This window comes from Hevea brasiliensis, chromosome 11, assembly GCF_030052815.1.
Source record: "Hevea brasiliensis isolate MT/VB/25A 57/8 chromosome 11, ASM3005281v1, whole genome shotgun sequence".
Taxonomy (NCBI): domain Eukaryota; kingdom Viridiplantae; phylum Streptophyta; class Magnoliopsida; order Malpighiales; family Euphorbiaceae; genus Hevea; species Hevea brasiliensis.
In genome coordinates this window covers 13,125,413-13,151,996 of record NC_079503.1, presented here as the reverse complement: position 1 = coordinate 13,151,996, position 26,584 = coordinate 13,125,413, and the positions used below count along the sequence as shown (strand labels likewise).

The 26,584-nt window shown below is 31.6% G+C and overlaps 1 protein-coding gene across 1 annotated transcript; it reads left to right on the top strand.

Annotated features, from left to right (window-relative positions):
* Nucleotides 1–19,606: 19,606 nt before the first annotated feature.
* Nucleotides 19,607–26,215, top strand: LOC110662210 (ent-kaurene synthase, chloroplastic-like). The gene is made up of 13 exons (XM_058129467.1): nt 19,607–19,749; nt 20,174–20,217; nt 20,341–20,813; nt 20,905–21,107; nt 22,641–22,761; nt 22,971–23,068; nt 23,672–23,877; nt 23,960–24,069; nt 24,372–24,470; nt 24,586–24,801; nt 25,024–25,165; nt 25,254–25,499; nt 25,619–26,215. Exons 1-13 carry the CDS (start codon nt 19,677–19,679, stop codon nt 25,937–25,939), a joined length of 2,352 nt encoding a protein of 783 aa, XP_057985450.1. The 5' UTR covers nt 19,607–19,676; the 3' UTR covers nt 25,940–26,215.
* The last annotated feature ends 369 nt before the right edge of the window (nt 26,216–26,584 follow it).

Sequence of the window (26,584 nt, the reverse complement as noted above, 5' to 3'; positions counted from 1 at the left end):
TTAAGATGAAAAAGGATGAGTACATAACTGTTTGAGGATAGGATTGAGACTAAGGAGAAAGTGAAGTAGGATAACACGGAAAGGTGAAGAAATAAAGAGGTATTAGCTCCTTGGTTATTTACATTGGGTAAATTTCGAGGACGAAATTTAAATAAGAGGGGAAGAGTTGTAACATCCTCCCGGTAGCAATTCCGCTGATCTCTTATTCGGGCCGGTGTCGGTCCGGACAGCTAGAACATCCGGAAAAATATTTAAACTAAAGTCAGGAACCATAATTAACTCAAATATTAATAAGGAAAATTTAGTAAAAATTTTAGAAATAAAATACAACCAAGTTAAATGAGCCGGTGCCCAAGCGAAGGGTAATCAGAGGGAAGTTACGGTTCTCGCAACGAGGAGCCCTAGACCCGGGGGAAAAATTTTAAAATAATTTTTGGCACTCCAGAGAAGGGTTATTGAGGTCCCTATGGCATTAGAATGCCAAGAAAATATTTAGAAAAATTTTTCAATCGGTACAGACAATTTTAACCCGTTAAGCCAAACGGAGGGCATTTTGGTCATTTCGCCTTCAGAGGTGATTTTTGGCCGACTTGTCCAGTTAAGTAAATAATTATAATGATCTAAAATATGAATAAATATTACTAAAAATTAATGTGAAAATGAGTAGAGAAAAGAAGAAAAGAAAATGAAAGAAAAACCTAAATATGACATCACATGATGTCATTTGGAGGGCTTCCACCAATCACAACCTAATAAGCCAAATTAAAAAGAGAAAAAAATGACAAATGAAGACACAAAATTTCTGGTTCTTCTTCTTCATTTGGACGTGAATCTCTCCCTCTCCCTCCACCATTTTATCAAGCTTTGAACTTGATTTTCTCTTCATCCACTCACTAAAACCCATAAGTCTCTTCATCAAAAATTAATCCCACACCTAGACAAAGCTTTTGGCAGCCTAGAAAAGGAAGGAAAGTGAAGTTTTAGCTTGAAGAAATCTGCCCTACAAGAGGTTAAAGTGAGGTTAGTGCTATCCTTTCACTCTCACTCCTTTAATCCTTGTTAAAGCATCATTTTAAGTTAAGAAATTGTAAGAGTTTGAAGTAAGTTATATGTGTTAGGGCATCTTTAATTTTTGGCAGCCCTAAGGAAGGATGAGGTTGATTGTTTTAATGAATTTAAAATGGATAGAAATGATGTTTAAGGTATGAATATGCATGGATGTTGAATTAGTGTGCTAATTGAGGTTTATGGATAATTTAAATTGGACATTAGGGTTTTGAGAAGTGAAACTTGGATTTAGCTTATGGAATTGTGAAAGAACATTATAAGGGTCAATTAGTGACCATTTTAGGTATGTTGACCATGAATTGGACTGAAAAATAGTATAGCCAAGTGAATGTGTAGGCTGCCTTGTTAGTGCAGCAGAGGGACTAAAAATTCAGTCCACTTGCACAGCCATAACTTTGGCTGTGTAGGTCCAATTGATGTTTGGCCAATTGGACATGAAACTAGGCTTATAATGGCACATTTTTTCTGAAGAAACCATGCCCAAAAGACCAAAGCAAGTAGACCAAAACTTGGCCCCAATCCGGATACCCTGCAAACAGCCTCTGCAGAATGACCAAATGAACAGTAACAGTTCATTTGGCCATAACTCACTGTAGATTTGGTCAATTGACCTGAAATATTTACAGCAACAAGTTAAGACATAGACAAACAACTTTCATGAAGAAACCTACCCCAAATTATGACCAGAACCTAACCCAAATGGCAGTCACGATTCTTTGTTCAAACCTGCAACTCTGCAGATTTTCATTTGAGCAGTAATGTTTGGATGGCTATAACTCTCTCTAGAAAACTCGGATTTAGGCGATTCTTGAACCGATGGAAACCTAAGACATAGTAGAACATTTCATATGAAGAAAGTTAGACCAAATTATGAACTTAACTTGATCAAATCACTGACCAAAGTTGGACCAAAATCTGTCAAAACCCAAAAGTGCAGTATGAATAGTACCCGTAAACAGTAAACTTATTTTGGCCATAACTTGAGCTACAAAACTCCGATTGGGGTGATCCAAAAATGAGAATACACTTAAGACAATAAGGAACATATTCTATGAAGGAAGATTTGTCAAATTCCAACAGTAGACCGACCAATGGAACAGTGCAACCTCAGAGCACCAAAACCGAAAATTGGCAATTTTGCCAAAATGACCAAAGCTTTGAGAAAGTGACCAAAACCAACAAGTTTTAAATGCAAAATGTGGTACATCGGGAGTGTTAAAACCAATGTACCTATTGTCTATGCAAAAGTCAACATTTTTGTTGACCAATGAGGTGAATAGTGACACCAAAACTTGAAATTCAAAATTTGAAATTAGAAATGCATCTAGAGGACTTTAAATTGCAATTGGCAATTAATACTAGTAAATGTAAAACTCAAAATGTGGGATCTTGGTGTAATTAGAATTAATATATTCATTAAGTATAAAAAAAGTCAACATTTTGGTTGACTAGTAAGGTGAATAGTAATCAAAATGATTAGTAAATTAAGATGAAGACCTAGAACCAATTCTAAGCTTAAATGCTTAGAATTGTATGACAAATATGGACTATGCATCCTAGTCAAAATTGTTAAAAAGAAATTAAGGCCATAAATTTGAAATCCATGAAATATTCATGGATTACTTGAAACATGAAAAATAAGTCACCTAATTGATGTGAATAGATAGTTAGGGCATATATGCCCATCACAAATGGAATTCATAAAATATTAGTAACTCAACTTGAGATATAAAATTTGTAACTACATAAGTAGACTCTTGAATGTATAAATGAGAAAGAAAAAATGTTTTGAATACAATGGTACATGTGAACCATTGTTTAGAATTGTGATCGATATGAATAACATAATGAATGGACAAATAAACCGTATTAATGTATGAATGAGACATTAGTTCTCATTATTGTAAAGAGGAGAAGTATTTTGAGTACAATGGTATAAAAGAATAATTGATGTGAATTGTGATCATATAAATGATCAAATGAATGTATGAATTATGATTGAAATTTATCATAAAAAAAAATGAAGTCATAAAGCACAATATATTAACATTTTAAAATATCAAATGCCCTAGTATACCTAACAAGATTGGTTTGGATAGTTTGGCATGCCAATAGGGTATTGTGTTAGCAGTACTGCGAAAGGCTTTATGCCTGTATTCATGGCTTTTATGCCCGTATTCATGGCTTTTATGCCCGATTATGTGATATCATGGCTTTTTAGCCATACTGACTGCATACATGGTTGACGTTCTGCGTCCCATGGTATGACGGCCCGAGGCACCGCGGTGTCCAGTGCCAACGACCCGTTATCCAGTCCAGTCGTCTAGTATAGGTTACTTGGGCAGTCAATTAAAGTATTATTCAATTCAGGCAGCTAAGTTAAGTTAAGTATAATGAAAATCCAGTACAATTAAATTAAGTATTTAATGAATAAGCAAAAGAGATTAGCAAAAGAAACATAACAAAAATATAAATTGCAGAACCGTACAGACTTGAAATACAATACAGATGAATAAATTATATACCTGCTAGTATTACTGAAAAGTTATAAACTAAGAACTTCCAAAGAGGAACAAACTAGTATATAAGATCGTTGATACTAGAAATACCATACCAAATTAAATTGACTCTGAGTATCTGAATTATCATTTATTTCTTTCTTTACTTGTATATATTATTTCTGGTTATATTATTGCACCACTAAGCAGAAATGCTTAGCGCGATTGAATTGCTTCATCGCGCAGTCTTGAAAGGTAAAACTAGTAGGTGTCGATCGAGATTTTTGGAGTCAGATCTGCGAAGTGTCGGAAGAGTTCAAGATTGTCACCTCCTCAAGAATGCATGTAGATAGGGCTCATTTTATACATGTTATGTATACTGTTCATTCCTAGCACATTGTAAATTATTTGTATATCTTGTACAAAATAAACTCATGTAATTAACCTATGAATTATGGAAGCTATTCAAAGTAAGTATTTTAGTATGTGAATTGAATTTGAGTTATAATGAGATTATACTTGTGAATATTGAGATATTGAAAATCTAATGAGATTTCTGAGAAATCTGATATCGTATTGAGATACATTATGTTTGAAAATTTTGAGACTATAAAGTTTGAGAAATTGAGTATATATTCAAATTGTCTTTGGCGAGTTGGAAGAACTGTTAGTCAAATTACAGTAGACACTTTGTCGGATTATCGTTAAAATTTTTGAAATTTCCAATTTAGTTAGATTTTGATAAAAGTAAAAATAGCCTAAATCTTCAATAAAGTTTTTGAATAAATAAATCAAGAACTGTAATGAAATCAGATAAAATATAGTGCTCCGGCACACTGAGTGGCATAACTTGCTCGGCTACACTGTAGTCGGGTAAGGGGTGTCACAGACTGAGATTGATAATATGATTATATTGGAAGTGTTTTTAACAGATTCAGAAGAATTGTTTTTCCAATTTACAGCCGGCACTCTGTCAGATTTTCTATAAAATTTGCTGAAAATTCAGATTAATAAAAAATTGTAAATAAATGAATTAAAAAAGGTAAATTGTAATAGAAATATGAATTGGTGCTCCGACACACTGTGTGGCATATCTTACTCGGCTACACTGTAAACAGGTAAGGGGTGTCACACACTTCCTTTTCCTGTTTCTGCTATTGTTGATATCTTTTCAATCTGCTGTACTTATTCCTTAATTTAGTCCTATTTCACCCTTACACCTTTTCCTTCAAGGATGTCCATCCCATCATCAACTTTAACTTTCATTTTATTTCTCAGTCTTATCTTGATTCCTAGTTCCATTACTTTGGAAATTCTAACATTACAATTTACTCCTACCAGCACATTCTTCACCTTATGTAACACTTGTAATTAACCATAGAAAATTCTTTTTGTATCCCCTTTTCCAACTTAACTGTCAGAACATTATCATTCCCTACCAACCTTAGTAGGAAATTGCTCATCCTGGATGGATAGGAGCCCCAGAAAATATAAGTTCCATCTAAACTAACACAGCTGTGGGAAATGTGTGCCATGCCTTAATTCCAAACAAGATACTTCACATATTCATTCTCCTTAATATAATCACATATACTGCCCATAGCTTTCCAAACTTCAGCCTCAACTTTTCCCATTAGTAACAATTTGATTCACTGTAACTCATTAGCAAATAGCACTTCCTCCTGCTTATAATTCAAAAGGGTTGTAAGCCCTAGTAACTAGCTCGATTTAATTCCTGTCACCTCTCTTATCATTTTTTCATACTTAACATTAGGTACACCATTATCATCATTTTCGCCTCAAAAGATTAGATATGTGCTAACGCCCATCAAATTTTCAATTAATTGGGTCACTTTGACACAACCTCTCTTCTTAACATAATCTTTTAGAATCGAAACATGAGCTAATTTGAAAAGAAGGAGAAATGTTCTCCCACCATTTATGGTATACCATTGTTTGATAAACAAGGTTTAGCTCATACCCCATAGTTTCCCTTTTTAGTTTCATTATTTCTTTGTAATTATTGTGTTTTATTACAAGATATCAGTTGTATTTACCATTTGTTATACTGTTGTCCTACCTGACATATCATCTTAGAATTTACTATTTCCTTTTTACTCTCCATTTATCTTCCATACTTATAATTATTTGTCCAATGCTCTTTATACTTGATTATATTCTAGAAGATAAAAGCACTTACAGATTCTTTCATATCTACTCTAATCTTACCAACAATCACTCATCTAATCCATGTATTTCTAAATATCTTATAATTACACCTATACCTATCTTGTCCTATTCTGACCTTTACTAGCATTCTGCTACATATTATCATACTATTATTTATTTATTTATTTATTTATTATTACTCTTTTTTTTTGTTTATCTCGTTTACCCTTCTTAGAACCACATTCACCTCCTCGGTATTTTGGCTCTATTCTTCCTAATCTTATCCTAATCTGTTTTTCTAGTTTATTCTTTAGCCAACTCTTTTTATCTTACCCAAATCCGAACTTTCACTTTTCCATCCTTTAGCTCTATTTTCTTTTTGAACCTGATTGTCATATTAGAAACTTATACCTTTCCACTATCCCTACCACGTCATCTATACCTCAATGTTACTCAGAATTGATCCTCTAACTACCCTAGCTAAACTTCTACTAGCATTCAGGCTATCTCTTCTACTGCATTTGAACTGCACTCCATCTATATATATATATATATACATATTCTATGATTTATCGATGCTAATTTTTATCCTTTTTCTTTTACTTTATTTGGAGTATACTTTAGTCTTAAGCATTAAGAAGCTAAGGATGAACTTAGGGAATAACAGTCATACTTCTCCTGCATGATCTCTATTCTTACCCTTTTGGACTACATACTACCCCCTACTACCTTAGGGAGGGGATCTGTAGCAACTTTAATTTCTCATATCCATTTAATTAGCTGAAACTTAAAATACTAGGTATCCAAACCCGTCATTCAATTTAAAGGCTTACATACATCTTGATCTTACATCTTATGATTCCTACATGAAACTTGTACCCTCTCCAGAACACCTGAGCTAACAACTCTCTATCTCACGCAATAGTCTCATCTGGGACACTATTCCATAAGTCATCATTATCAGTAATAACCTTCGATCCCTTCTAAAAAGATAGGACTATACCCTCACTTACTGCAACAAAGGTGCTACATTTACCACCTTGCCAAAACCATGTCAAATTAATGACTCTCTTGTCATATCATAGCTCTGTAAATCATCAATTCACAGTTTCGACCTTCTCTAAGTAGTAGGGTTGTACTTTACACCTTGCTAATACACACAAGGTATACTATTCTCACTAAGCTCTAAGCAAAACGTCTATTGTACTGCAAAAACCATCCAAAATTTCATACCGAAGACCAGATAGTCTCACTCTATAGATGTCACCTTTACTTTGCAACTAATCCACAACCTCTGGTCTGATGGCAACTCTTGATGTAACTCGAGCTCATGCTAGGGTAACCGAGTTACTGACTCTAGTTATCACCCAACTGTGACCTTTCGATATTCTAGCTCTAGACCCCTAACTAGGAATTCCCAACTCCTCTGCAGATATAGAACTCTGTTCTGGCATAACTATACCAAAACACAGGCCATCCGTAAACACCCTTATTATGAAGCACCACGGGGATGCACGTAGCTCTACATAATAATCTCATGTCAGTACTGTAATCTGCAACTTACAGAGCAGACATCGAGAACATTGCATAGTTACTACGATACGTCCTGACAGATTAGGTCTCTTAAATTCTTATCTCTCTCGAATCTACTATTATCATAAACTTACTCTGACTGGGTCATCCACTAACGACTGCCAGCAGTGGTATTGTAACACCCCTCACCCGACTACAGTGTAGTCGAGTAATGCGTGCAACATTCGGTGTCGGAGCACCCTATCTTATCTTACTTTATTCCGTTAACCATTTTCAAGTTATTACCTTTTAATATCAATTATTTTTTGATAGAGAAACTAACAGAGTTTTCCCTATTTTATTATCGTTTGACGTGTTTTACTATTCACCTGTTTGAAAATTTCAATAATATTTTAAAATAAAAATCTCATCATTTCATGCATCATCTATATATTTCAATTCCATATTCAAATCTATACAATTTCATTCATATCCATTTCCATACATTCCCATTCATGCTCAACTCATATATGAAAATTTTCAATCTTCATTAATTTACATGATATACAATTTAATCACATATGAATTAACAGATATATTATTTTACATCACATACCTATTAATTACATTTTCATAATTTACATTACAATACTATAATGAAGCATTTTATACAACATACAAATTATGACCTATATGGGCCCTATCTATATGCATTGCTGAGGAGGTGACCACCTTAAACACTTCTGACACTTCTGCAGATCTGGACTTCAAAATCCTAGTCTAATATCCACTAGGTTTTGCCTTCAGTACCTGCGCAAAGGACACAAATCTATCGCGCTAAGCATTTCTGCTTAGTGATGCAATAATATAACAAGAAAATAATATATACAAAATACAAATGGAAATAAAAACCTAATTTGCATAATCAAGAATTATTTTCATTTCATATGGAATTCCTAATATTAATTATCTTTTGTCATATTATATTGTTCTTTGGAATCGCTTGTTTCCTAAATTTACTGTAATGATATACAAAATACGAAATATATTGGTATATTACATTTCTATTCATGTTATTTCAGAAAATGTAGTTGTAATTATTTATTTAAATGATATCTATTTTGCTAATATTGTTCTAGCTGTCATGATATACAAAATACGAAATATATTAGTATATTACATTTCTATTCATGTTATTTCAGAAGATACAATTGTAATTATTTATTTAAATGATATCTATTTTGCTAATCTTTTTATCCTTTCACTCAACATTTCCTAGGTGTTTGGATCATTTCATAGTAAATAAAATTTTAAAACTAATTCTAGTTTCTTTTTTATTCATTCATTTAATTCACATTATTCTTAACAACTTTCACTGCCCAAGTAACCTATGATAGGCTGACTAAACTGGATAACGGGTTGTTGGCTCTGGACACTGTGGTGCCTCGGGTTGTCATACCATGGGATGCAGAACGTCAACCACGCATGCAGTCAGAATGGCTAAAAAGCCATCATAATATATAATCGGGCATAAAAGCCATGAGTGCAGGCATAAAACCATGAATGCGGGCATAAAGCCATGAATGCGGGCATAAAACCTTTCGCAGTACTGCTAAAACAATACCCTATTGGTATGCTAATCTATCCAATCTGACACACATGTCTAGGCAATACATGGGCACATAGTACCATTTAATGTTAGTATATTGTGTTGTATGACTTCATTATTTCATGATAAATTTCAATTATAATTTATACATTCATTTGATCATTCATATGATCGCAATTCACATCAATTATATTTCTATACCATTGTACTCAAAGTATTAGTCCTTTCTACAATAATGAGAACTAATGTCTCATTCATACATTAATATGATTCATTTATTCATTCATTGTGTCATTCATATTGATCACAATTTATAACAATTATTTCATTAATCACATTATCTATATTAAACATCCTAATAGTTTTTCTAATTTATTATGCCATTTCCTATATCATTGGGGTTACTATTTACTTGATCATTTCCCTTCAATGGTTGACTTTTTAATTCATAATAGAGTTGTTAAGCCTAATTCACCAAGATACCACATTTCGTATTTTATTTTTATTGGCATTGATTACCAAACTCAATTCCTAGCCCCCTAGGTTTTATTTTAAATTTTCAGTTTTTGTGTCCTATGTTTACTATTCCATTGGTCTAAGCTACAGTGATAATTTAACTAACTTGTCCTCATCAAAGTTGTTCCTTTATGTGTCTTCTTTAATTTCCTTTTTGAATCACTCCATTTGGAGTTTTCTAGCTCAAGTTATGGCCTAAATACCATAACTGGCCGGATAGGGCAGTACCCAGAATTTCTGGGCAGAATCCATTCTGGCAGTTTTGGTATCCTGAGTTTGGTGGCCACTTTCATTAAGTTCTGGTCAAAATTTGAAGTTTTGTCCTTCATGAAAGTTGTCCTAAATTGTCTAAGCTTACTATTGATATAAACTTCAGGTTAATTGGATATTTCTACAGTGAGTTATGACTACACTGTTCATTTGGTCATTTTCCAGAGACAGCTTATTGGTCACCCGGATTGGGGCAATTTCTAAGTCATTATAACTTAGTTTTCTGGGCAGGTTTCCTTCATCAAAGTTGTGCCATTATGTGTCTAATTGCATGTCCAATGGGCCTTGCACTAATTCAACCTACACAACTCAAGTTATAGCTGCCCAAACTTGCTGGACTCACATCCAGTCCTACAGGTCACTCAAGGCAGCACACCAACCTCAAATCCAAAGCTACAATTTACTTCAATTCCTTATTAAACTCAGCCAAATGGTCACTAATTGACCATTAGAACTTCCATGCACCCACACATGAGCAAATCCAAATTTTGTGCCCCAAACACTAACTCCAACAACTATAATTCTTCATACACATAAAATCCATGAATTAAAACACCAAAATCATGTTCAATGGCAGCCATACACAATTATTATGCAATTAAATTGATGAAATCCTAAGGTACCCTAAGGCTGCTGAAATTTCATGGAATATAATCATGCATCTTTAATTCAATTTTCAACAAGTTTTCAACTTAGCTTAGCTTAAATTCATGTTTAGAAGGAAGTAAGAGCAAAGAATATGGCACTAACCTCTTGGATGACTTTCTAAGCTTGTTCACACCTCACTTTCTTTCACTTTCTCTTCTTCTAATTGTTGCCTAAGTCTTGCTCTAGTGGTAAGATAAATTTTTGGTGAAGGAAGGATGAGGTTTTAAGGTGAATTGAAGTGGGAAATGAAGCTTAAGGGAGCTTTAATGGTAGAAAGGGCTTTGGGAATGGGTTCCGCTGTTTGGAGGTAAGGGAAAGACAGAAAATTTGATTAATTTTTCTACCTATTTAACTCTTTTAATGGAGTGTATAACATGTGTCACAAGGTGATTGGATGGAAGCATTTTAATGACATAAGCATGAGGTCAAAATTGAAATTTTAATTCATTTTCTTTTCTTTTCTACTCAATTTCAATTTAATTTTTAACAATATTTATTCACATTTTATGTCATAATACTTATTTACTTAACAATATTGAGAAATTTCATTTTAATGGATAAAAGTTGTTCAATTGTATTTTTTTAACCAAAAGGTTTATTTTAGCCATTAAAATATGAGCCAATAATCATATAAGTCCTTAAAATATTTTGTGATACAATTAAACCTTTAAATTAAAAAAAAAATTAAATAAGTGCTTCAAATTTTAAAAATATATCAAATGAACATTTTTACTATTTTGAGGATAAATAAGCCTTTAATTTTCAAAAATAGACAAAAAATATTGAATTATAATTTGCCTTTAATATAAATCCAACCAAGACTATGCACGAAAATCTTCTAGTGCATGGAGTCCTCATCAACAATCCCAAGTATTTGATTCGGTAAGTATCTATTGCATCTTAGAGCATATTGATAAGTTATTTTTTGTTGAATGATTCAAGAAGCTTCTCATGGGTTCGCAATATTCGTCATAATTTCTGTAGAGAAACTTCTTAAACCATTCGATTACTCCAGAATATAGCAGATATCCACCAGGATGTTGCAAATCATATATGCAGGATTGCTAATGAGGACGCCATACACTAGAAGAGAAGGAGCATCATCCAAAGGCATAAGTTGATATTGGAGACCAGCAAGATCAAACACCCTATGCCTATAGGGATTGTTGTCACCTTAGATAAATTTTGTAATTGGAACTATCCTTTTAATCAAGATGTTGAAGAAAAGTATAGTTCACCATATCTATGCCATTTATAATAATCCAGTCTAAGCCCCACTTCATAAGACGTAATTGATATTGACTAGTACATGGTCTATCACATCCCCTCAATCAGAAGACAGTGAGGCTCGAATTGTTAGCTAATCCTAAAGGCCGTGTTCAAGTGAGAGGTTTGGTTAAAATGTCAGCCAGTTGATCCTTCGAAGAAATGTACCAAACTTATATTTTTTTCTTAGCCACCTCAATGTGTTTGGTTTGTGCATGAAAAATTGGATTATTTGTCAAGTATGTGGCACCAATGTTATCACAACATAGAGTAGGAATGTGCAATAGACTATAACCAATTTCCCTTAAGAAGTTTGGATCCATGTGACTTCAGTAATATCGGCACCTATAACGTGATACTTGGCTTTAATAGAGGATCGAGCTATAGTTTTCTACTTTTTGATTACTGAGAAATAAGATTGGAACTAGGAAAGATAGCATACCCAATTGTGGACTTTTGGTCATCAACATTACTCATCTATTCAACATTCGAATAAACATGCAAAGCGTTGCTAGAGGACTTAATTAAATGTAGGTCGAAAGTGCTCGTGGCTTGATGATATCAAAGAATCCATTTTACCGTGAACCAATGCAGATCCATGGGACTATGAAGGAATTGCACCACTTTGTTTACAGAGAATGTAAGGTTGAGACGTGTAAAGGAAAGGTATTGAAGCCCTCCAACAATGTTACAAAATAAAGTTTGTTGCTCTATAGGTGTCCCTTTAGCAACAGTTAGTTTGTCATTAGAAGAGGCAAGAGTGGAGATTCAACGACACATTGACATGTTTGCTTTTTGTAATAAGTCATGGAGATACTCATGATGGGTGAGAAATTGACCTTTGGTAGTTTTGAGAATCTTAATCCCCAAAAAATAATCAAGATGGCCCGAGTGTTTGACTTTAAAATGATGTTAAAGGGATTTTATAAGAGAATCCTTAAAGTTTAATTGTTACTTGTTAGTACAATGTCATCAACATAGACAAGATAGAAAATTTTTATTTGATAACATTACTGGTGAAAGAGAGAAAAGTTAGCTGTAAAAGCTTGGGGAAGCCATGACTTAATAGCACTCCCGTTAATTTCTTATGCCACTACCTTAGAGCTTGCTGAAGACTATAGGAGACCTTTACAACTTGCATACATAATCAGATTTGTCTGAATCAATGAAACCTGGTGGTTGTTCTATGAAGACAGTATCGTCAAGCTTGCCATTTAAGAAGGCATTCAATACATCAACTTGATGAATTTCCTAATCATGAGACACAACGATGGGTAAAACTGTGCAAATAGTTGTAGGCTTGACCACAAGAGAATAAGTTTCAAGAACTTCACACCTAGTTTTTGTTGGAAGCCTTTAGCCACTTATAAGTCTTATATTTTTCAATATTACCGTCGGGCTTTTGCTTAATGTAGAAGACTCATTTACACTCAACAATGTTATTTGCAAATTATTGTGGTACCAGCTCCCATGTTCCATTTTGGATAAGAGCATTAACTTCCTTATTCATTGCTTCTCGCAAATTCTTATCAATAATTGCCTTGGTATAGCATGTGGGAACAATTATTGAAGTGGTGGAGGCCAAGTAGGTTTTTGGTTTTAAAATGCCTATTTAGGATCTAGTGATCATAGTATGTGTTTTAGTTGGTTGGGATGGTTGCGATGGTGGTTGAGTTGGAGAAGGATCGGTTGAGTTTGGATAAGAGGTGAGATCTGTTACGAGGGAAATACATTGTTGTCTTGAAGTGGGAGTCGATTGAGGTGATCTTGTAAAGAGGTGGTTGGATTGGGTCGGATGTTATTGGGCGTGTTGGAGATGGACTTGTAGATAAAGAATTTGGATTAGGTTGGGGATTATGGTGTGGTGTGGTTGGAGTAGGACATGGCCGAGATGGTGTAGTGGTAGGGGGAAGGGAATTTTACTTCTTTCAGGTCCTAAAATACCTGCTTGTGTGATGGAAGTAGGACTATTAAGGAGGATAAGCAATGGAATGGGTGGACTTGGTGGCAAGGCTCACAAACATTCGTACTAGTAGCTAATTGATCACCTTGTTACAAAAAAGGAAAATCTTGTTCATAAAAACAAACATGATGTGAGATATACAATTTACCAGTAAAAAGTTTCTAGAAAAAAAAAATACATTTTATGAATTTTATTGTACACAAGGAAAAGACATTTGCTAGATCTTGGAGCTAGTTTATTTGGGCAGATGGTTTGAGCTAAGGGTAACAATGACAAGCAAAGACATGTAATTCATGATAGTTGGGTTTCATTTTAAACAATAATTCATATTGTGTAGATTTTTCTGTTAAATGAATTGAAATATGATTAATTGCATAAACTCCACAATCAAAGGCATTATTCCAAAATTTATCTAGAATGTTGGAGTGATGGAGTAAAGCTCTCATTGTTTCAACAATAACCAATGTTTGCGCTCAGCACAACCATTTTGTCCTGGTGTATGTGGATAGGAAACACATTGCGTTATATGCCATTTTCACACAAATATTTGGTTAAGGCTTGAAATTCACCTCCCCAATCTGCTTGAAAACTTTTTACTAGTAAATTAAAAAACTTCTCAACAATGTGATGAAATATAATAAAGGTATTCAACACTTTAGATTTCTTTTTGAGAAAATATACCCAAATATATTTAGTATAATGATCAAAGAATAAGACATGATAACAAGAACAAGTTGATCTTGTTTAAACCATGGATTTATACACTATATTAGGAGTGTCATCAGCGTTTTGTTGTGGTGGTGAAATAGAATTCAGCACAATATGAGACGCCAAGTTGTAGCCATGCAGAATGGGCATCAACTGCACCTTCTAGAGCAAATAATGATTAGAGGTAAGTTTAATTGAAAGGTATTGGTTAACATTAGGAAGAGAAGAAATAGAAGAAGAGGTAAAAGATGTTAGGTTTGACATTAAAGCTTACTCGATCACCATTTATGGATCTGTTTGTAGAGCTGATGTGCTTTGATACCATATAGAGACACACAATATTTGGCTATAATTAAAACTTGCATTTATATATATATATATATATATATATATAGGCAAAAGGCCTATTTTGGCCCTTTAAGCTTTATCCAAAAGTCAAATTAGCTCTTAATGTTTTTTAAGGTCCATTTAAGCCCCTCCATTTTTTAAAACAACACATTGAATTCGAAACTTAACAGAGTTCTAACGACGTAATGTTGGAGAAATTTATCTAGGCTGACTCATTAATAAATAATGCCAATTCCTACAAAATGAGTAACTACAAAATTAGTATCCCAAAAACTCAAAATCCCTAATCTATCGATGGTGTCTCTCCCATTGTAAAGGATCTTCTCTCATGCAATGAAATTGGAAGAGAAAGACACACGCAGAGGTGGAGGACCAAGGAATGGTGAGTTTGGAGTAGCAACGATGCAAAGGTAATCCATCTGTCCAAATTGCTGCAAATAACAAGCAAGAGGCAATACTTCTTCATTTTTGTGCTTCTTTGTATCTTCCATCACCATTTCCTCTTTCTTACTTTCTTTCAGAATATTCAACTCTTCCATTACTATATCAATTTCCTCTAAAATAATATCAGCCCTATCCATCTTCCTTAACTCCTTCATCTCATATTTCAGCTTTCTGTTCTCCCTCAAAACATCATTAATCAAATCATTCACTTAAGCAGGTGCCTCAGTATCAATCCAATCAAAATATCCACATCCTCTATAATCTCCATTCTGCATATGCATATAAAATTCAAAAACTCAATTCCCAAATTAACATTACCACATGATAACAATAACATCTAATTTTATTAACCAAATTTACTTGCCCAAAATTTCGCACATCTAAGAAAAGGTCCTGATTTGTGTCCTTCCATGTTGTCCATATTTTTATAGGTACACGATAGTAGCACCATCTTTGACATGCCCTCTTCTGTGTGAACTACCCCTTGCTGAAGCAAATGACCGCGTCGACAATGAAGATGAATCCATTTCACCTTATCTCTATCACAAATCCTCACACAAGGATCAATGAACTATCTAAATTTGTTTACGATTTATATTGAAATTGTGAGTGAATGGAGATGATGGCAAATAGTTGGAAGAAAATAGTGTTTGTTTGTCACGTGACCACGTGACTCCTTTTTGGTCCAAAATATGCTAATCTATGTTAAGTTTGGAGTTTAATGTGCTGTTTTAAAAACTTGAGAGGCTTAAATGGACCTCGAAAAACTTTAAGTACTAATTTGACTTTTGGATAAAACTTAAAGGGCCAAGAGAGAGAGAGAGAGAGAGAGAGAGAGAGAGAGAGAGAGAGAGAGAGAGCTATGCTACATTATAGAGATAAGGTTTAAGTACAACTATGAGATATGTAGAAAGTAATTGACATTGACTAGGACATGACCTATCACCTAAAACCCCTTATATCTCCATTTCTAATTTGAAAAGGTATGAACGCAGCCCATTCAGAATTGCACCATCTTTACCAAACAAAATGGACAATACATTTTCATATGTTCGAAAAAATTTCGATAGCATCTCCCCATAATTCTCTGAGTGCACGATATGAAATATGCACCTAGAGAACAAAAGAAAGACAACATTCAAAATTAAGACAAATATATGCATGTGTATGGAGAATAAATTCAATCCGTCTCGTTGACTAGTAGAGTATGCAATTTCGAACTATCCAAAATGAAGATTCACTGGCCTCCCACATCAAATATGAGTAAGCACAATGATGAGTTTATACATTTTAACAACTATCATGTAATAACTCTACCAAAAAATAGATAGAGTTTCCATAAAAATTAGACATTTTGCAATTTCAAAGACACAACGTGTACAAAAGTATGTCATTCTAGCATGCACATTTATTACAAGCATCTCTAGAAATATCCAGAAAAATCAAATGCAAGTAAATGTGATTTCACCAAAGTTAATTGATAATGCATACTCATTCATAACCCACAATCACAAACAGCAAGTTTGAATGAAACAATTACAAAATAGAATCAAGTTTCACATATTTTATATACTTAAATTAATAAATTGAAAACTTAGAAAATTAAGAAGGTGTTTGAATTGATAGAAACAAAAATGATAGAGAAAAGATGCATAATTGCAAAATGGAAGCAAGTGAAACTGTAAACTCTAATTTCATAAAAGACTCATTTAAAATCCGGAACCATTTTTATGAAATCCTAAAATGTTGTGTAGATGAACTTTAATTCTTGAACTTTCAATAAATGTTGAATAGTTTGACTTTTAAAAATCCTAGAGGACTGAATTGTAAACCTTTTTCAGGTCAATTTAGGAAATAGGGATGAGGACCAAAACATGAATATATGTACATAATTGAAATTACCAATGGATTAGGTCAGTTGCAGTGATTCTCGTTGGTAATTTTTTTATTAATGGATTTTAAGTCCATAGGCATTTGCCAACATATTACTAGCGGGTCTTTCGTTGGTAAATTGAGAGAAAAATAAAAAATTTAAAAAACATCAACTATTACAATCCATGGGTAATTTAAAAAGTTTTTTTTTAATTTCAATTAAAATAATAATTTTATTATTATTTTTAATTAATTTTTGATATTTAAAATTATTTTATTGTTATAAATATGTTTTTATTTTATGATAAATAATTATTAGAAATACATTATAATGAGAGAAAAATGATATTTAAAAAAAAATAAAGATGAGGAAATGATATGATGGAAAATTGTATTAATGAAAATGGAAACATATAGTTAAAATTAAAAGGGTGAAGAAAAAAAATGAAAGTAAAGAAAAAGATAAAAAAGAAAAGAAAATAAGAAGGAAAAAAAAAAAGAAAATGAGTGAAAGAGAAAAGAGAATAAAATGAAGAGAAGAGAAAAGAAAATGGAATAAAATAGATAAAAATGAAAGGAAAAAAAAAAGAGAAATGAAAAAAAAAAAAGGAAGAAAATTTGAAATGGGAAAGAAGAAAATTATTGGATGAATGAAATGAAAGTTAGTGTTTGTATATATAAATATGCAATTGACAAACAAATTGTAAAATCCGTTGCTAGCTTAAATTTTTCTTTTTCCTCCAAAAATTATTAGCAAATTTCAAAATCTCTTGGAAGTTGACAAAAGATGAACTTTTAGAAAAAAATTGAGATCTTTCTCAGAAATTTACTAACAAATTTTGAAATTATTAGTAATTCATTGGTAATATGAACAATTAATTTTTTTTTTATATCTCACAATTTTTTTTTTGACAATTCTGCATTAACAGTCTAATAATGTATAAATATTTTATTTATAACAGGTCACATTCATTTATATTTTAATTAATTTATTAAAATGACTCTAATTTAAAATTCAAATGCTATGTGTTAAAGATTTAGGAGGCCCAAAACGCCAGGAGTGAATTATTCTTGATGGGTCTTATAAAATAACACACTAATAGATTTAATATCACATCTAACTCAAAACCTTAAGGTGTTTTGAGCTCTTCAGATTTCTAACAAGTTGTATCAGAGCTGATAATTCGACAAGGATGAATATGAAAATGATAGTCAATAATTCTCATAGCACTCTGACACATAGATGAGTCTGTTAAATCCAATGGGGCAGAAAGGTACTTTTGTAAAGAAGAGCAGACCGATAGAGTGAAAACTCTTAGTACACTTAATGACTCTAGCTTTAGGCTCTGTAAATCTCTAACATTTTAATTTATATTATTTAATTTTTTTTCCATGTTTCATTGGCTCAATATTTTCTTCAGTGGAAAATTGTTTATTTAATATTATTAAGTAGGAATTTATGCGTGAATGGGGGAGGAAGGAATTTGTTGTCATCTATCATGGACTTTGACTCATCCATTGTTCCAGGAGTAAAGTAATCATTTCTTCTATTTCGAGAGGAAGTGGAATTCTTGACGGCACAACCTTAATATAACATTGTGCTCTAAAGGTGTCTCAAAATTCTTTTATGGAAAATCTCTGCAATTCAGACTGTGAAATATATATATTTAATTCAAATATAATATATGATTAACTAAAAATTAGTGATGTGTATGTGCATGTGAAGGTACTCTAAAGGTTTCTTCATAACGGTCGATCGACCGTCAAACTAGTAGTGTAATAACGGGCGAATATTTTATGTGCAGCGGCTCCTGTGCACGTGCATTTTTAAATTATTAAAATATTCCAATTCAAGATTCTACTGCTTCAATTTGTATTTAAGCAGCCTAATCTCTGTTGGGATTGTATTCTGTTTTTAATTTTCGATGGGTCTCGCTGGTCCTCTAGAATAATCAATTTCCTCAGTTTCAAATGTGGCGGCTTAACTTTGACTCCTTTTTTGAACTCAACCAGCTATGATGTCTTTCAATGACCACCTTTGCTTTCAAAGCTTTCAACAAATGCGTAAGCGACTTGTGGAGAGCAATATTAATTAAATGATATATTTTTTAGCGGACTCCAAATTTAAAAAAAAAAATTTAATTAAATTAAATTGACGTATAAAAATATTTTTATATTTTAATAAAATAATTAAAATTTTAAAAATAAAAAATTTAATTTTTTAAAAATATTTTTTAAAAATAAATTAATTTTTTCTTTGAGTAAGGTTAATTTTTTTTATTGATTTAAATGTTAAAAAATATTTTAATATTTTTTTATTAAAATAAATAAAATTTTATTGTAAATTAAATATGTAATTCATATATATATATATATATCGTACGTCATTTTTAATTTAACGGAGCAGGAGAGTCATTGAGCCTTGTTCCCTGATATTCCATCGAATTGCGAACAAGTGGGGCCACAATATATGCACACACTTGTATTTTCCATATGTGTATCCTACGTCAGTTTGAAGGAGCAGGAGAGTCATTTTCCTTGGCTCCTTCCCTGATATTTCGTCAAATTGCGAATAAGTGGGGCCATAAATTAATATTTTCAATTAAATTATTTTTGTCTTAAATCACATAATTAATATATATATATAAAGATAAAATAATTTGTCTCTATAAATATAGGAAGGACTCAAGTTTTGTGGAAGCACCATTACTCTCTCTGTCTCTCTCTCTCTCTCTCTCTCTCTCTCACACACAGGAGAGTCAACAGTTGCCACAGAGTTAACATAATGATGCTCTCATGCACTGGGACTCTCAAGATTGTGCTATCACAAAGCACCAAAGGAAAGCCAAACTCAGCAGGTAATAGAAAAAGAACGCTAACCGCATAATTTATTTTTGTTACACATTTAAATTTCATGAAAAATATTTTTTTAATAATATTTTTTATATTTTTTATATTTGATACACTTAGAAAAATTGAATAATGAAAAATATTATCTTAGTAAAAGTAAAAATTAAGTCATTTTTAAAGAAAATAATTCTATTTTTCAAAAAGAGAAAATTATTTTTTATTTTTTAAATTTTGATAATTTTATTAAAATGTGAATGCATTTATATATACATAAAATAAATACGTATCATCAATTTAATATTATAATTAAATAATAAGAAATATATTTTTTAATAAATATTATTTTTTATATACAAATTATCGTTGAGAAACAAACGGAGCCTTGTTATTAAGAGCAATTCTCTTATTTTCTTTTGTATTGAGCTTGCGCAGACCCATCTCTACAACTGTTCAATAAAAAGCAGCAAAATGTTGTCGTAAGCACACTCTCTTTCTTATGAAGATCTAATTTTTCTTTTTTCTTTTTTTTTTATGAAACATTATAAACTTTTAATCAACTAATTAAGATGGGCACATTTCCACATTTCAATCTGTTACAGAATACAAAAGATTCACTTAGAAAAATCAAAGAAATGTTGAAGAAAGATAAGGTTGAGCTGCCAGTTTCTTCATATGACACTGCATGGGTTGCGATGGTACCCTCCCAGAATAGTTTCAAGCAGCCTCTTTTCCCAGAATGCTTGAACTGGATAATGGAGAATCAACAGCCTGATGGTTCATGGGCTCTCGACCCTGCCCATCCCCTCCTAATTAAAGACTCACTCTCTTCCACGTTGGCCTGTCTACTAGCTCTACACAAATGGAATGTTGCAGACCAACTTGTACATAAAGGTCTGGACTTCATCCCCTCTAACATTTGGGCTGCCACTGACAAGCATCAACGTTCTCCGCGTGGATTTGATATAATATTTCCAGGCATGATTGAGCATGCCAGAGAAACGGGCTTGAATCTTTCTTTCAACAACTCTGCAATAGAGGGGATGCTTCTCAAGAGAGATTTGGAAATTAAAAGGCATAATATATATATATTTTTTATTATTCAACTTTTATGAATAATTATTGACTTGGCGTTATATTTTAATACTGAGTTCCTCCATGTGCAGTTTCCTGGGAGAGACAAACCGTCTTGCATACTTTGCAGAGGGACTAACCCGATTAAATGATTGGCAAGAGCTAATGAAATATCAAAGAAGCAACGGCTCACTCTTCAATTCACCATCTGCAACTGCAGCTGCTCTAACTCATCTTCATGATGAAAAATGTTTAGAGTACCTATCCTCACTGGTGAAAAAATTCGACAACGCAGGTGATCATTTATAGTTTTATTTTTAAGGCTATTGAAAGTTATTATTAAAATGTTTAAAATTAAAAAATCTAGGTATAATTAGTAAATAAGGTAAAATTTTAGATTTATTTAGCCGATAGAAGTTAAATTACAAGATAATTAATAAGATTTGTCACAACCCACAACTTAAACCCTTTATTTTCAATTTGAAATAATTTAGACTCTAAAATTTTATCTATTAACAAATTAGTTCATCCACCCAAATTTAACCAATTTACCATTAATTATATAAAAAATTAATTAAAATAGTTTTAACTTTATTTTCAATTTGAAACAAATAAGTCTCTTAAGTTTTATTTTATTAACAAAAGAAGACACTTCATCTGAATTTTATATTTGAATAATTAAAATATTTTTATTTAAATTATTATATATATTATTTAAATAATTAGATATATTTTGTAAAATATAATATATTCATATATTATGTCTAAAATATAATAAATATAATTTTATTAAGATATCCTCTACTCGTGTTCTAAATCATTAAGAATACATGCGTTAAAATATTTGTGTCATTCTGTATTTATAATTTTTAAATTAATTAAATATGTGTTATTGTCATAAGAAACTTTTAAAATTAAAAGGGTAAAATAATTTTATTATAATTTTTCATTATTTATAGCAATATTTTATGGGTAAATATTACATTAACCAAATTAATAAATTACACAATATGGTAACTTTTTATTTATACGTGTATAGTATATTATAAATATAACGTATTATATTAATCAAATTAATAAATTGTACAATATGAAAAAGGAGAAATCGTTTAAATAAAAAATAGTTGACCTAATGTTTTTTTTTCTTTATATTTTCTCATAAAACTCTAATTTGTCACTATATAGTCTAAAATTTTATTTCTTAAGTAATAATTAAAACTAGTGTGATAGGAATTCTAAAAAAGTTAATGTGATTGGATAATTTTCTTATAAAATTATATAAATAAAAATGATCACATTGTGAAAATTATTAATTTGATCAATATAATATTTACTCATAAGAGTTTGCTATAAATCATGAAAAACTAATATATATATATATATTATTCTAATATTAAATATTTCTTATCACACCCATATATATGTAAAAGGTTTATAAATCATAAATATGCATACGAAATGCAAATATTTTTGAACAGTTGAAGAGATTTTAATATATTTAAATGCAAGGATCATTTTGTTAATAAAATAAAAATTTAGAGATTTAATTGTTTCAAATTGAAAATTAAAAGTATTTTGTTTATTTAACCCATAATTAATGATAAATTTGATGAAATTTGGACACAGATACTAATTTGTTGACAAAACAAAAATTGATTTCTACTCAATTATTTAAAATTGAAAATAGATAACTAAATTATGGGTTTTGACGAACCTCCTCAACTAAGTTGTAATACACTCAATTTTAGATGTAAATTATGGCATTTTTCAGATATATATACTTGAGGTTTTATGTTGCATGTGCTGAGTTAAAATTTTTCTTTTACAGTTCCTACCATTTATCCCCTGGATATCTATCCCCGTCTCCATATGATTGACAATTTGATAAAGCTGGGAATAGATAGACATTTCACAGAAGTAATAGCAACCACACTAGATGATATATACAGGTGATTCCTCACTTAACCCTTTATTAATTGGAAAATTAAAGCATGCTCCAGGAGCATAAAAAATAGTGATTCTTTATACACAAAATTTTTGTTTACAGTGAAGTGAAACTCATATATTTATAGAGAGGGAGTATTTGCTCTGAAAGCATTGAATAATCCCTTCTAGTAATTAATTAAGAAATGAAATGATTAAGTGGGTTCGTGAACAGATCTTGGATGCAAGGCAGTGAAGAAATATTTTTAGACCCTGCATGTTGTGCCTTGGGATTTCGACTTCTACGGATGAATGGCTACGAAATCTCTTCAGGTAAAATTTTTCCATCTATGAATTTGAGGTGTTTGAGCGTTAGTACTTAGCTTACCATTGGAATACCTATTAGGGGGTGTTCGATTTTGGCTTCGAGTCTAGTTCTAACTAAGAATTGAAATTGGAATCAAGCCTTTAATTTTTTAATTTTTAGGAATTAAAATTGGAACTAAAATTTGACTCCAATTCTAGATAAGTTCTAAACAATTTTGGTACGATTTCAATTCTAGTTTCGGTTCCATTTCAATTGCAATTTTAGTTTCAATTTCAGTACAAATCTTGATTCTTACACCTAAAACTATAGCATTCCTGCGTTCATTTCAAAAGAATAAAAATAACCTTAAATTTCTAACATCAAAATAAAAACAAAAATAATAGTATTAACATCATACAATAGTGTGTGTGTATAACATACGTTTAAATTCAGTTTCGATTCGGTTCTTATAAAAAACTAAAACTGAATCAAAACAATAAATATAAGTTTAGCTTGCTATGGTTTAGTTCTTATAATTATGGTTCTTCTTTCAATTTGGGCACCGTCCTTCAATTCAGTTCTAAATTAGAAACCATACACAGCCCTAATTTCTATATGTCTTGGTGCAGATGCATTGGCAAATTTTGACAAACAAGAAAATATTTTAAATTCAATGAGTGATATAAATTCTGCTTTGGAGTTATACAAGGCTTCACAGATGATAATATTTCCAAATGAACCTGTTCTTGAAAGAATTTATGATTGGACAAGAACTTATCTTGAAAATGAGTTAGTGAGTACTGGGGCGATTCAAGACAAGAGTTTGCATAATGAGGTACAACACTTGAGCAAATCACATTTTCAATTAATTAATGTTTTCTTATATTAAAAATAATTAAATAATATTAAATTTACAGGTGGATTATGCTCTGAAGCATCCATACGCCAGTTTGGAAAGAACTGAAAGTCGTCGCTACATTGAGAATTACAATATAGACAACATTTCACTTCTTAAAACATCTTATAGGTAAGGTGACATTTCTTGTTGGGAAAATTTTTGTATAAATTCATTGTGAACCCAAGATATAAATACATAATAGACTATATAGATAAGGGTAAATTCTACAATAGACACCCGCAGTAGCATGTGCTCCCTCACTCACATAAATGTGAGATCTACTTCTCATAACTTATGGTAGCACTCACATTTATATGAGCGTTAGGAGCACTAAAATCTAGTGTGCTAGACACACCTAATAATTTCTTGAAACTGTGAGGAAGTTTATATTTTTGAATAATAATAATAATATCTTTTTTTTTTCTTTATAGGTATTTCAATATTGATAACAGGGATCTCTTGACACTTTCATTCCAAGACTTCAATAAGTGTCAGGCCATACACCGCGAAGAACTAGATTATTTGGAGAGGTAATTTCACTAGTCCGTTGTTGTTTTTGTTTTAGTTTTCCCCTAGCCAATGGAGAAAAAAGGAATTTCTTTGAATAATTAATTTTAAATTGTATTTTTGAATAAAATTAAGCAGATGGGTCAAAGAATATAATTTGGATAAATTGAAGTTTGCAAGGCAGAAGATCGCATACGCCCATTTTTCCATTGCTGCAGTCCTTTCCCACCCTGATCTTTCTGATGCTCGCATCTCATGGGCTCAAAACACTGTTCTAACAACAGTTGTTGATGATTTCTTCGACTTTGCTGGTTCAATGGAGGAACTTCTAAATCTAATCGAATTGATTCAGAGGTATATATGAAAAAATTTACTTAGACTTGAAACATCATGAATTCAAGACATGAACATATGATTTTATCTATTTTACATGTGATTTTTATTATATATATTATATTTTGAATTCATAATAGATTGAATCTAAACAAGAATTTTTTGGTATACATGTATATACTAGAGCTTCTATTATCCATTTTATGATTTAGCTAACAAATTAAATGATCTAATGAAACTCAGATGGGATGAACACTCAACAATTGGATTCAAGTCCAAAGATGTGGAGATACTCTTTTATGCAATTTATGGCACAACTAATGACCTTGCTGACAAGGCCAGCAAACAACAAGGCCGATGCGTCAAAAAGCACTTGATTGATATTGTAAGCAGTATTCATTTTAATTAATTAGTTTGCTAATTTATATGTTTAACGTAATCATCTAATAATATATTTATATTCATGTGTGTAGTGGATCACTCTGCTGGATACCATGTTAAAGGAAGCTGAATGGGCCAAAAGCAAACTAGTGCCGACAATGTATGAGTACATTACAAATGGATATGTATCATTTGCCTTAGGACCTGTTATTCTCATATCACTTTATTTAATGGGATCTAAGCTCCCTGAGCAAGCTGTGGAAACCCAGGAGTACAATAATCTCTTCATGCATGTCAGCATAATTGGGCGACTTCTAAATGATTGCGTAACCGTTGCGGTATGTATATGTAGCTAGGTTAATTCCTCAGTGTATATAAATATAATAACCATACATCAATTTCTATTCACCAACTTCATCTTTACTCCATCTGTGCATTGATGCAAATTAACTTGCAGAGAGAAGGTGCACAAGGAAAACTGAATAGTGTGTCATTAGCTATAGTTCATGGTCGTGAAGCCGTATCTGAAAAGGAGGCTCAGGAGGAGGTTACAAGACTCATAGAGAGCCATAGAAGAGAATTACTGAGAATGGTTCAGCAAACAAAAGGAAGCGTGGTTCCTAAAGATTGCAAAGATTTGTTTTGGAAGATGAGCAAGGTCTTGCACCTCTTCTACATGGGTGATGATAAGTATTCAAGTCCACACAAGATGGTTAGCGCTGTGAATGAAATCATCAATGAACCAATCCTTCTACCCCCATACTCAAAGTTGGATTAAATTAATAGACCTTAACCATGATTAGACTGTGCTGGGAATATTCCCCCTTTTTTTTTTTTGTTTTTTTCCCCACACCCTTTAAAAGCAATAGTCCCTTCAAACTTCAAGATTCAATATATGCGTATATGCAAGGTGGAAAATTCTGTACTATCAATTTAGTGTAATGAAGTTCCAAGTCTTTTCTTTTCCACCAATGAAAATGAAAAATTCAGTGTTGAATGGACTAAAAAAAGGAAGGAAATTCAAGTAATGCTGAAAATTCAAAATCACATGCAATTACTATTGTAGTACGAATTCTACATTTTTACAATTAAAAATTTGTGGCTGCATTCCCACATGTATAGATTAAAAAAAAAAACTCAATAAAATTTCTTACTTATAAAAATAATATAAAAAATAATTAATTTTTTTTCACGTCTATCAAAATTTCTCTTGTAAACACAATTATAATGAGTTGTTTTGTCTGCACCCGTTGCACAAATTAGTTATTGTTTTATTTTAATAATATAATATAATTTTCATTTAATATTTTTGAAATTATAATTTTGTTAATGATTAAATTTTAATTAATTAGAATTTATTTTTAGTTTTAATAAATAAATCTTTTAATAGTAACTGATAAATTTTATATTTGATAAAAGATAT

Coding starts and splice junctions, on each gene's coding strand:
- LOC110662210 (XM_058129467.1), top strand. CDS start 19,677: ATGATGCTCTCATGCACTGGGACTCTCAAGATTGTGCTATCACAAAGC. Junction 21,108..22,640: donor GAAAAAATTCGACAACGCAG/GTGATCATTTAT, acceptor TTTCTTTTACAG/TTCCTACCATTTATCCCCTG. Junction 22,762..22,970: donor ACACTAGATGATATATACAG/GTGATTCCTCAC, acceptor GTTCGTGAACAG/ATCTTGGATGCAAGGCAGTG.